At 37.3% G+C, this 13,372-nt stretch overlaps 1 protein-coding gene across 1 annotated transcript in view; it reads left to right on the plus strand.

The window, feature by feature from the left end:
- The first annotated feature begins 1,274 nt into the window (after window positions 1-1,274).
- The window catches only part of LMNB1 (lamin B1), a 29,600-nt gene continuing 17,502 nt past the window's right edge, over window positions 1,275-13,372 (plus strand). The window contains exon 1 of the mRNA XM_053701627.1: window positions 1,275-1,954. Coding sequence (XP_053557602.1) covers window positions 1,596-1,954 — 359 coding nt within the window. The 5' untranslated portion in view covers window positions 1,275-1,595. The remainder of the gene's footprint in view (window positions 1,955-13,372) is intronic.

Genomic DNA, 13,372 nt, shown 5'->3' on the forward strand with positions numbered 1-13,372 from the left:
TGGTTTGCTACATTTAGCCACAAATCAGCAAGTGCTACCCAGGTGCTGAACAAAAAATGATCCGGCTCTAAAGCTTACATTACTGCTTTTTCAAATCAAGATAGCATGAGAACAAAGAAAAAATGATAATAGGAGTAAATTAGAAAGGTGCTTAAAATCGCATGCTCTATCTGAATCATGAAAGAAAAAAAAAATTGGGTTTAGTATCCCTTTAAATAGGCGCTCTTACCTGATAAGCTCATAAGGTAACTCAATGTATACAAAGTGTACTATGTTTAATGACAATATACCAATAAAAATATTTTAACATAAAATATTTTGTTTAAAAAAAATAAATAAATAATAATTTTCGGTTTTCAGCCAAGATCATCATACATTTTCGGTTTCGGTCCAGAATTTTCATTTTGGTGCATCCCTACATTTACAATAGGAACCTGGTAAATGTGGAAATAATTCTTATAAGAACTCAATGAGGTTTACATACAAACTACAGAAATACTATTGTGGGTATATAGAAATGAAAGAATATTTATAGATTTTGAAAAATATTATTTTAGTATAGAAATGTAAATATGCTCCCTTCACGTTTCGGGTGATGCTAGTTTTTAAATAATTTACAAACAATTTTTAATAAACAAAAAATAAATGGATTTTACCATTTTCAGAATAACAACTTTAAATGCATTTACCTATTAGAATTATTATTATTAATAATAAATAATACCCCACCTAAGTAACTATATCGTTATTTAATTTTACAAAAATATACGTTACGATGTGTAAACCAAAACGACTGGCTCATTCACAACATATTTATTGCTATATAAGATCGCATTAGACTATAGATTCCTATTGAAAGCAAAGTTCAATAAAAGAGCATAAATAAAGATAGGATTAGACGCCCCATCATATGTATGACACACTGAGCGCTTTTTCAGCGTTCTTAGTAACCATTTTGTATCGCTTTTGCAGCGTTTGCCAGACTCGCTACATAATGACATGCATGTTACACATCCAGACACGATGATTCAACCCCAGCACATTCTTTTGTTTAGCTCAGTTAAACCTTCAGCTCAGCTCTCTTGTACAGACAGCAGAAGCAGGATAATTTCTCCCATTGTGTTGTACGACCAGTTCCCCCCGTACACACCTCCCCCTGTTATCTGCTCTGCTATTTGAATTTAGTCTCATACACAGCCAGTGGAACGTTACTCCGGCGGCCTCGCATCCCATTGGCTTTGACGCGCCACGTGATTGTTCTCGCGCCATATTGAGGCCAAGCCTCTCACTCATTTGCAGCTTTGGTTGGGGGTGTAGGGGTTAGGTGCTATTGTGGTGTTTTATTTACGGGTTTCGTTTTATTTTCAGGGGATTTGGACTCCTTTTTGGAGCACAATTTCGGAACCAATGCGGTCTTAAGATTGTATCAGTAATCACTGGATCTCAAAATATTTTTAATTGCTATTTTAAGTTAATTTTTTTTGCGCTATATTTACCGACTGTTTTAAATCAACATTTTATTTGTTGAATTTTAAGGATTTTTTTTATAGAGCGATAGTGTTACTTTTATCTATTCAGTTGTGCACGCTGTAGTAATGGCGACCTCAACCCCCACCAGCCAAAGACAATCCAGCAGGCGAAGCAGCATGAGCACCCCGCTCAGCCCTACGCGCATCACCCGCTTGCAGGAGAAAGAGGAGCTTCGGCATCTTAACGACCGCCTGGCGGTCTACATCGACAAGGTACGGAGCCTTGAAAGTGAGAACAGCGTGCTCCAGCTGCAGGTCACCGAGCGGGAGGAGGTGCGAAGTCGGGAGGTCACAGGGCTTAAAGAGCTCTATGAAACTGAGCTGGCCGATGCCCGCAGGTCGCTGGATGACATCGCTCGTGATAGGGCTAAGCTGCAGATCGAGATAGGCAAGATAAAGACCGACCACGACCAGCTTCTGCACAGGTGAGTTACTATTAGATGCGTTACCAGATCTTACAAACGATCACGGTTGTTTATAAAGTGCCACATTAAGGGTGGACGATTTTACGTTGATGAAACACAAGGATATACTTTGCACCGTTCTCTAAGAACCTGGAGTAAAGACTTCCCTGTTATATATTTTTTTTGTTTAAAACTTGTTCGGTTACCAAAGGGTTAAGGCTGCAGGTCAGCCGTTCTGTCAGAGCTGAGCAGGGCGTTGTTAGCGACCGCACCTCCCCCATCTCATTCATTTCTGATCGGGTCTGCACTGTACCCACTTCAATGACTCACACGCAGCTTCCTCAATGTAAATCCCGCGCTCACTCGCTTGGTTTTGGGCGCGTAACAAATCGGCAACAAGCATGAAAAGGACTTTTATGTTTAAAATGTGCATAGGAGGCCTTAAAGGATCATGAAGCCCATTTTGTTTTCATGATTCAGATTGCATACAATTTTACATTTAACTTCTATTTAATTTGCCTGTTTCTCTTAGTATCCTTTCAATAACTAGAAATTCACTATGGGGAACTAGATGACTTCATTGAGTGAGCCAGTAACATGAGGCATGTATGTGCAGCCACCAATCAGCAGCTCCTGAGTCTACATAGGTATTTAAAGCAAAGGATATCAAGAGCCCAAAGCATTAGATAATAGAATCAAATTGGAAAGTTGTTTAAAGGGACACTAAACCTTAAAAATGTTATATAATTCTGCACATAGTGCAGAATTCTATAACATTATTTAGGTGCTATTGCTATAAATGCGTTTTTTACCTTTGACAGGAGCGAGCTGCACTTAGTCTTATGGCGCAGTCGGGCCGGGCTGTGACTATACAGCTGGCCCGATGCGCTGACTAAATATAACAGACCCGCTCAGCAGAGAGCGGGTCTGTAAAAGCGCTGTATTTTTAACAAATTAAAAGGTAAAAACGCATTTATAGCTATAGCACCTAAACTATGTGCAGAATTATATAACATTATTTTTAAGGTTTACTGTCCCTTTAATATTATGAAAAATATTGGGTTTCATGTCCCTTTAAACTGTGTGAGCAGTGATCAATTCAAGATTGTCCTCCCTGAGTTCGCCTTATGACACTTGCGTTACGGTTGGACAGGTGTACCGTCCCAGTCAAACTCCCCACCTGCGAGTCTGCGACTAGCACTAAGGGAGTCGAATTGATTATGAAAGTCTTGAATGTTCAGTGTGACTGACTTGTGTTTACAAAAGCTTTGATTCAACAGGTGACTGCAAATGATAACTTATGTAGACTTTGCACTTTCCGTTAATAAATTTGATTTTATAGCGCTACTAAGTAGTGATAAATGACTGCGTTAGACATACAAAGCATGACCATTGTTGGGTACCTTGTGAAAATAATCTGCAGGGAAAGGTATTTGGAAGTCCCCTGTACTTGCTCAGTTGTTTCATCTTAAAGGCTTAAACACTGCCACATAATAATCTTGCCACAAAGCAGAAGTAGTTTTGAGATACAAACACGCATATCATTAGAAACCAGTTTCAGCAGTAATTGTATTTCATATATGAAGTAGTGCTGCAGTCACTTTCTTGAGGCCAGACCGTATCTAATGTGAGAACACCTGTTTTAGTTTAGTATCCTCAAGCGTCAGGAACAGATGGACAAGCACAAGTGTCCCCAGCCAACCTTCTGAATCCCAGTCAGCCTGTAAAACCGCCTAATTGCGCAGACAAGGGATTTCCTGGTCTGTGCCTGAATGGTGTGTGTGTTTTTTTTTTTTTCTCCTTTAAAAATAAACATGTTGTGTAATATTAGCCTCAGCTAGTGACAAGTGATCCTAAAGGCTGTGACACACTGCAAGCAGAGCGACGCGCAGCGTGTACATGCAGCTGTGCGCGCTCAGTGTGTCTTGCCTTTTCATCTCTGAGCACTCTGCTGCGTCAGGTTGCGTAGCTAAGCGCTCAGAGATGAAATATTTGAACTTCAGAAGCGATGCGACGCGGAGCAAAGCAGCTGCTTTGCCTCGCGCCGCATCGCTTGCAGTGTGTCACAGCCTTTATGACCAGGCAGTTGTGTGCAATGTACACAGATCTGCCTTCCATGTAATGAAGGTTGCTACTGCTGCAACCTTTAGTTATATCGGATCCCAAAGTAGAATAGCTTTGCCCAACAACTCATTTGTAAACTTGTTTCACAATCCACACTGTGTGCTGGGGTTAGTTTATTGCAGTGTGGTCAGACAGGTTACACTGTAGTGTCAGCTGCTGCTGGAATGTAGCCCAGTGTGTAATTTAATCTCTTGACTGATGAAGCACATGCTTATAGTACTGTCTAAAACAGATTTAAGGACATTATGCCTTATATAACCTCTTCTTAAAGGGACATTCCAGTCAAAATATAAATGCACATAGATTTATTGCATCTTTGAATAGAAAGATATTTGCAATATACATGTATTAGCAAAAATGCTTCTTTTAAGAGTTATCACTGTTTTAGTGTTAACATTTTTCTCTGCATGTGCACGTGAAGCATAGCTAGCTATTGTCACTGCACCCACATTTTAAATAATGCAGCTGCTTAGATCATCACTGGGGCTTGTATCATGTCAGCAATTAACAAATGGAGTCATTACCAGATGGTACAAGCACCTTAGGCTCTCAGAACAAGTGTTGTGTTTAAAATGCTGGTGCACAGTGCATACTTAAATACACTTTTGAAACAGCTATAGCTTTTATTATAAGCATTTTTGCTAATGCATGTATATTACAAAATTGTTTCTGTTCAATACCAAAATGCACCCATGTGGTTTCCAATTTGGGCTGGAATATCCCTTTAACTGTTCAGATTGAAACATTCCCTTTTTTTTTTTTTCTCTCCCCCTGACTATTGGTCACAAATAGCATAATTTCTATTAACCAAGTACTTGTTGCCCAGTTTTGGTGTTGTATTTTTATTTATTTTTTTCCCCTCAACCTTACAAGGATTAATTCCTTTGGAATTGCTGCTACTTTTTGTTTTTAATATTTATACCACACCCTCAAGAAGCCTGGAGTGGGCAATGGTTCTAAAACTTTGGCAGAGAATTAAGGGTTTAGAGGTTATAACAAAACAGTTTAGACCTTAGTGCATAAACAGATCTTGTATATTTTTTTTGTGTGCTTTGCTTGCAGTTTGTTCACTCTAAAACAATGTTATTCTTTGTATTTAACCCTTTGAGTGCTAAGCTATTTGGGTTCAGTGTCTGAGTGGTTTCTAATCACTTTACGATGCGTTGTGCGCTACCTTTTCTTACAATTTGTTCATCTGAAGTCCTAATTTATGTTGTAAACTTTGAAAATCTTTGTACTGGTATATGAAAATGAAATGTACTAAAATATTTTAGGTTTATGTGTGTCGTGTGTTTTTTTTTTTTTAAGTTTATAAAAAAAAAAAAACTTTGCATCTTCAAAAATGCAATCCATTTAGTTTTGAGATAAATTGAGCTTTCTTTTTTCACCTACCCTTGCTTGAATTATGATGCATATAGTAGATGGTCTGCAAATTTGTGTATTCATTCCAAGGCAGGAAATGGGAGTGCTGTGATTAGCTCACCTAGCCCTCCTGTGTGATTTTGTAAATTGAAGGATATGCAAATAGAGGGTATGTTTTTATTTTTTTTGCTGATGGATTCGATAGTGGTGACGTCTCACTCTTCTTTATGTCCAAAGCATTTATAAAAGCTTTAAAAGTATTTATCTGCAAAATCTTTAAGCTGAATTTTGTAGGTTACGTTTTTAAATATTGTTGGAGGTGATAAAACCTGAAATTTGTGTTTAATTAAAAAAATTTTTTTTTTAAGGTGTCAGGAATTTGAAAGCAAGAGACTTTTTTGAAAGCACTTACAAACTTGTGCAAAAGTACTGCTATAGTTAGGGGTGGACCATATTGCCGCTTTAAAAATGGACACATATGAAAAATACATATGTCGGGGTTCTTATACATAACATTTCTTTAAACAGCCCTGACATTTGTATTTCATGCATCCCTTTTTAAAGCGGCAATATGGTCACACTAGGTAATAGGACATGTATGGTAGGAGAGGTTTTAGAGCCATGACTGTATTTTTAAAAATGGGAGCGATCCATAAGTTGGATTTCAAGTTTTGCTTTGGGGAAAAGGAAACTGATTTATCAGTGTGAAAACTCGCACTTTAAAGCAGCAGTATGTTTTGAGCCATTTAAAACATTTTACAGACTGTCACTTAAAGGGACAGTCAACACTAGAATTTGTTGTTTTAAAAGATAGATAATCCCTTTATTACCCATTCCCCAGTTTTGCATAACCAACACTGTTATAGTAATACTTTTTACCTTTGTTATTAACTTGTATCTAAGCATCTTCTGACAGCCCCCTGATCACATGACTATTAACTTTCATTTTAGACAATTAGTGCAGTTTTTGTCACAATCCACATGCGTGATAACAATGTTATCTATTAGGTTTACATGAACTAGCTCTCCCCTGTTGTGAAAAATTCAAAAAGCATGTGATGAGGCGGCCTTCAAGGGCTTAGAAATTATCATATGAGCCTTCCTAGGTTTAGCTTTCAACTAAGAATACCAAGAGAACAAAGCAAAATTAGTGATAAAAGTAAATTGGAAAGTTGTTTAAAATTACATGCCCTATTTAAATCATTAAAGTTTCGTTTGTTTGTTTGACTGTCCCTTTTTTTTAAAGGGACAGTATACTATAAAATAGTTTTTCCGTTCATGTGTTTCCAATGACATTTTTTTTACTCTGCAGCTGGTAAAAACAGTGAGATTTGATTATATGAATTTTATGACTTTGTGTTTTGAAGCCACAACTTAATAAAATGGGTTGAGCTTGTAGGTATAATCAGATCTCATTACATTATCACCTTGTGTACATATACATGCTAATTTATCTTATATCTGTCCATAAACCAATCACCAATACTTGGAGAAAACAATGGAACATTTACATTATTACCTTATCTCTCCATAACCCACTGGGAGTGTAATTTCTTCTACTTGCTGTAAATAACATTGCTCTGATTTTCAGACTCCTAACCAAGCCCCAAAGTTTTATGTGAATACTGTCGGCTACCTTCTCCAGCTTGCTCCTGTTTGTGTAAAGGGTCTTTTCATATGCAAAAGGAGGGGGGAGTGTTTTATTTCCCACTTGCATTGGGCTTTCCAGCTACCTTTTTCAACAGAGCTTAAAGGGCCATAATACCCAAATGTTTAAACACTTGAAAGTGATGCAGCATAGCTGTAAAAAGCTGATTAGAAAATATCACCTGAACATCTCTATGAAAAAAAGAAAGATATTTTACCTCAAAAGTTCCTCAGTAGCCACCTCCCATTGTAAAGGATTTCTAAGCAGCATTTTAGTGTTTGTCCTGGGACATCTGAAGGGACTAGCATCGTGCACTCTCATATTATTTCACCAATCAGGTAAAGGAAGCTTACTATGAAATCTCATGAGAGTTAAGTGAAATCTCATGAGATCACAGTAAGAGTTCATGACATCAGCACTGCTGATGCTGATTGGCTGCTGTTCATTTCTTCATTTTTTTTAATTTTTTTTTTTTTACCTGCAGCCGAGTATAACTTTTTACACAGAACTTGCTGAGCTGAGGAGATTGTGAGGTAAAATATCTTCCTTTTTTACATAGATGCTCAGGTGATATTTTCCTGTCAGCTTTTTAGTTATACTGCATCAGTTTCGAGTGATTTAGCATGAGTATAATGTCCCTTTAACTGAGCTTCTAAGTAATTTTTTTTTTTTTTTTTAAACCGTTTTATACTGGATTTTTATATTGGTATTTCCTTCTTATTCTATATAGTAGTGTCTATTACATGCAGTTATATGAAAATGAGTGTATACTGTCCCTTTAATGGGACATAATACTCATATGCTAAATCGCTTGAAACTGATGCAGTATAACTGTAAAAAGCTGACAGGATAATATCACCTGAGCATCTCTATGTAAAAAGGAAGATATTTTACCTCACAATTTCCTCAGCTCAGCAGAGTAAGTTCTGTGTAAAAAGTTATACTCTATTGCTGCTCAGCTGCAGGTAAAAAAATGAAGAAAGGAACAGCAGCCAATCAGCATCAGCAGTGCTGAGGTCATGAACTTTTACTGTGATCTGATGAGATTTGACTTAACTCTCATGAGATTTCATTGTAAACTTCCTTAAGCTGAATAGGGAAATAATATGAGTGCTCGTAAGCTCGCTCCTTCCGCTGTCCCGGGACAGACATACTGATTTGTTGCTTAGGAGTCCTTTACAATGGGATGTGGCTACTTAGAAACTTTTGGGGTAAAATATCTTTCTTTTTTACATACAGATGTTCAGGTGATATTTTCTAGTCAGCTTTTTACAGCTATACTGCATCACTTTCAAGTGTTTAAACATTTGGGTATTATGGCCCTTTAAGGCCAAAAACTTTCAGGATGGGTGAGGATACCACAGGCTAAATCTATTTCAAATGCCAATATAAGGGTAAGGGATATACTTGTAAACAATTTAATACACTCCAGCAGGTAAAGTGGATCATTGGGAACAAATTAAAGGGGAGAACATTTTTGAGTAAACTGTCCCTTTAATGCAATTGTGGATCTCAGTGGGTCCTACTACATTGATTTACAAAGTTTGCAGAATTTTTTTTCTCCATATAAATCATTTTCTGCTAAAGTATAGTTGTAGCCAAGCTTCTGCATTTGACAAGCAGTGTTATGAATGTGTCCTTGTTTTAATATGACCTAGTTGACCCTGGGGGTTAAAGGGATAGTAACTAGACATTTGCATTATACATCTGTTAATGAGGATCAGTTTGTTAGCCTTTTGGCGACTTGAAACCCAACTTCTGGACCTCACACCTGTTCTTAATGATCAATGCACTTTGTGTCTAATTTTTCTCCTTGTATAAAAGTGCCTCCCCCCCCCTTTTTTTTATTTATTTTTTTCCTTTTTTTTTTTTTTTTCCCTTACCTCGCTAGTAAGCAAGGACTTGACTGATGTATGACATGTTGGCATACATGTGTAATTTCAATTATTTGGGTTTATTCCATCTGTCATGTTGCTATTTTATTCAAAAGTTCCTAAAGTACATGTCTGAAATGGAAGCTCGTTGACTGAGCAGGACACACCCCTCTTATTCTATCCTATTGTCCAATTTAATATAAATTGTTAGCTTTTTCTAAAATTAGTAGAATGTCATCCATCAAACACACCTGTTGTATTTGTCTATATGGTAATTTGTAGGGTTGCACCGATACTAGTATCGGTACCGATACCAAGTATTTGCATGAGTACTTGTACTCGTGCAAATGCACAGATACTTAAACAGATACCTCCACTTCCTACCCATATACTATCTCTTGGCGTTTTTTCAAACTGCACGTTCCCATTTCATTTTAAACTGGAGTGGAGACTAAACTAAAAATTGTTTACTACTGTTCTGCCAATACACATTGCAGTTATTTGTAATATTGTAGGAGAGATCACTGTCTGTACCTCGTTCAGACAAACCCCTGAAGTACTGGGCAGTTAATAAACAGATTGCCAGCTCTGGCTAAAATAACCCAAAAATATCTTTCTGTCCCATGCAGTAGTGTGGAAAGATAAAGGCTGTTCAACTTAGAATCGAACCTCCATACAAATGTCAGATTGATGTTATATAACAGCCCTACAAGCCAATTGTATCACCCCTTTAAATTTAATATTTTATTGTAATATTTTTTATTTATAAACATGTTCAGTGAACTTTGACAAATAAAACTTATTATTTCATAATGTCTTTTGAATTATAGTCCTTTATTATAATAATAAATCTTAAATAATAAGTCTGTATTGTGCTTTGTAAACTGTCACAAAAAAAAAAAAAAAAAAAAAGTATTGGTAATTGGTATCGGCGAGTATTTGAAAACATGTATCGGTACTTGTACTCTGTCATAAAAAAATGGTATCTCTGCAACCCTAGTAATTTGCAATGACTGGTTAAAGAAGGCTTTATACTTTTATGGATATTATGCCCCTTTCCTGCAGAGTAGAACACATGCAAAGAATTGCTACTTTCCCAGGACTGGCTACATGATTGCAAAAGATTCAACTATTTTAAAAATTGCCAAGTGCTTAGGGATGGTGTGCCACTTTGTCTCGTCCTCAAAACTGACTTTTGTCTAGTTGACATACAGAATACCATTGCTAGTCCGTCCCTGTGCTTGTAAACCTGTTAGGTGAAAAATACAAATGCATGTGACTATAGATATATAATATATAGCATACCACTGATCACTACATATCCAATGTTATAATTTATAACAAATTATGCGAAGAACTCTCTGGATTGATACAATACTATAACAGTGTAGTGCATCTGTGTTGGTGATCAGACATCGTCTGTGGTAATAAGTCAGTCCTAAAAAACACATTAACGTTTGTCACAAGTGCAATAACATATATTAGCTGTGCTACCTCACACTAAGAACAATCATTTTAGAACTGAAGTCCCTTTAAACACTTTCCTGGTTGTCTGATTACTATTTCTTGTCACCACAGCTACCTGGGTATAAATATTTATATTCTAGAAATGTACAAATACTTTCCCAGGTAACCGTTAAAAATTTGATGTTGTGGATCCTGTGCTTTCAACTGTCGGTTGTCTTACTGACTTTACAATGATACCTCAATTTCTTATTTATTTATTTTTTTTAAAGATCTGTAGGTAAAAAATAAGGCATATTTATGAAAGTGGGTGTGTGATTACCGGGACACTGAACGAACTATACCATACATATTATAAATGCGCAATTCAGTTTTGCCCCTTTTCATGCAAAAATGTTTTTTTTTTTTTTTTTTTTTTAAACTGATTGCTCGCTGAGGATAACTTCTATGGCTGTCATGGTGGGCATCTGTTTGACGTACAGTGGGGCAGTAAGTCATGTTCCCAGTTGGCTTTGACTTGAGAACTGTAGGACACATGCAAAAAAGAATCATTGCCGCTGGGTTTGCCTTTTACCACCTAGACAAATGAGTACTTGTGACATTACGCACTGCACAGGTCCTATTACTGAAGACTGACAATGAAAAAGTTTGAATAAACTCCTCGCCATATACATAGAAGAGCCCTAATTTTAAATGTGGGGGTCCTTCCATTCAGCGCAGGGGTTGATAAATCTCTTTAAAAATTCAGTGGCCAGGCAGTGGTATTTCTATCTAGATATATGGAAAATAACGCAAAATGTTAGGAACTGGGGTAAAAATCTAGGAGCCAGTAACTTTCTGGGTTAGTCAAGACCTTGTTTAAATGGATGGTAAATTAAACCCGTTTAGAACTTAACATTATATACTAATGGTAACAAAAATACTTTCTTTTAAATATTTCTGCTTTTACAATTTTTATTTCTGTGTTTTTGTAACTGCTCCCTCTTGAATTAGTGCAGGGATTGACAAACCCTGGAATGTTTTGGGTTATTCACCATATATCTATATACAAATACCTGTGTCTGACTATGTTGGAGCATGTCATTAAGACTTGCCCCCTGCAAAGGGGTTAAGCACATGGTAGAAATACTGTTCAGAACTTTCAGACCACTGCAGGTCCAAAACGGACCACATCTGAGTTATGCAACTAGCACTGCTGAACCTAGTTTTCCATAGTGCTCTGCAAGTCCCAAACAGTATCTCTACTGGGTTCTTAAAGTGATGGTAAATCCTAGTGTTTGTGAAACTCTTTAGGATTTACCATCGGAACAAATATAGGGGTCTTTCATTCTTGAAGTATAAAATACTTCATTCGGAAAGCTCCTTTATTTTAGTTTGCAGCAGCCACTGCACTCAGCTGCTAAGGTAGGCCACTGTAGAACCGCTATTTGACGTTTCCACCTCTAAGCTAATAGCCGTGCGGGAAATCCGGCTTGGTGACGTTTATTGCTATAGAGAATTAATATTTATATATTTTTTTTCTCAGATAGGGCATGCAATATAACATTACCAATTTTTTTTTTTTTTTTTATCAAATTTGCTTTCTTTCCTTGGTATTCTTAGTTGAAAGCTAAACCTAGGTAGGCTCAGTGCATTTGACCATTTTCACAGCCAGACAGAGCTAGTTCAGGTCTTCCACAGACTTAGCTACAATGTAATCGGAGGTAAAAAGTATATTAACCCCTCTGCGACCGAGGACGTGTCTGGCACGTCCTGCATTGGGTGTCCATTAATGACCAAGGACGTGCCTGGCATGTCCTCTGGGGATTCAAGCACTGGAATCGATCGTGATAGCTTCCAGATGCTCTCAGGGTATTGCAGCTATGCCTCGATGTTGAGGCATCGTGCAATCACCCTTTTTTTTTTTTTTTTTTTTGGTAATCGATGTAGAGGGCATAGCGGCATGGGAGGGATCAGAGGGAGTGGGGACTTCCACTCTACAGAAAGTCTGCACTTTAGTGCAACATAGAGGAGGCAGAGGGCGGTATTTTACATTTAGTTTCATGGGAAATTACCCACGAGAAATGAGGGGGCAGCTACACTACAGAAAAAAATGGCAAAATGGGTGCTGCCGGTACCTAACATGCTGGATAATGGGTAGAAGGGGGGAGGGTTAGAGAGCTGTTTGGGGAGGTTGGGAAGTAAGGGTGGATACCATTTTATTTTATACTGGCAGACTTAAGATGGGGGGTGACCTGTGTGGGGGGGGGGATCAGGGGGTGGAATGTGTCGGGTGGGAGGCTGATCTCTACACTAAAGCTAAAATTAACCCTTCAAGCTCCCTAATTAACCTTCACTGCTGGGCATAACACACATGTTGGTGCGCAGTGGCATTTAGCGTCCTAATACCAAAAAATCAATGCCAAAGCCATATGTCTATTTCTGAACACAAGGGATCCCAGAGAAGCATTTACAACCATTTGTGCCATAATTGCATAAGCTGTCTTTAAATTTCAGTGAGAAATCTAAAGTTTGTGAAAAAGTGAACAATTTTTTTATTTGATCACATTTGGCGGTGAAATGGTGGCATAAAATATACCAAAATGGGCCTAAATCAATTTGGGTTATCTACTAAAAATATATACATGTAAAGGGTTATTCAGGGATTCCTGGCAGATATCAGTGTTCCAATGTAACTCTAATTTTGAGGGAAAAAAATGGTTTGGGAATAGCAGTGCTACTTGTACTTATTGCCCTATAACTTGCAAAGAACATGTAAACATTGGGTATTTCTAAACTCAGGACAAAATTTAGAAACCATTTAGCATGGGTGTTTTTTGGTGGTTGTAGATGTGTAACAGATTTTGGGGGTCAAAGTTAGAATTTTTTTGATATGAAAATAATGGTATCTTTAGAAAATCGAGAAAATTGGTATGCTTGGGTACAGTAAATGAGTAAGATGGGAAATTTACAGCTAAACACAAACCA

The sequence above is a fragment of the Bombina bombina genome, chromosome 2 (assembly GCF_027579735.1).
Source record: "Bombina bombina isolate aBomBom1 chromosome 2, aBomBom1.pri, whole genome shotgun sequence".
In the NCBI taxonomy this organism is placed as follows: Eukaryota; Metazoa; Chordata; class Amphibia; order Anura; family Bombinatoridae; genus Bombina; species Bombina bombina.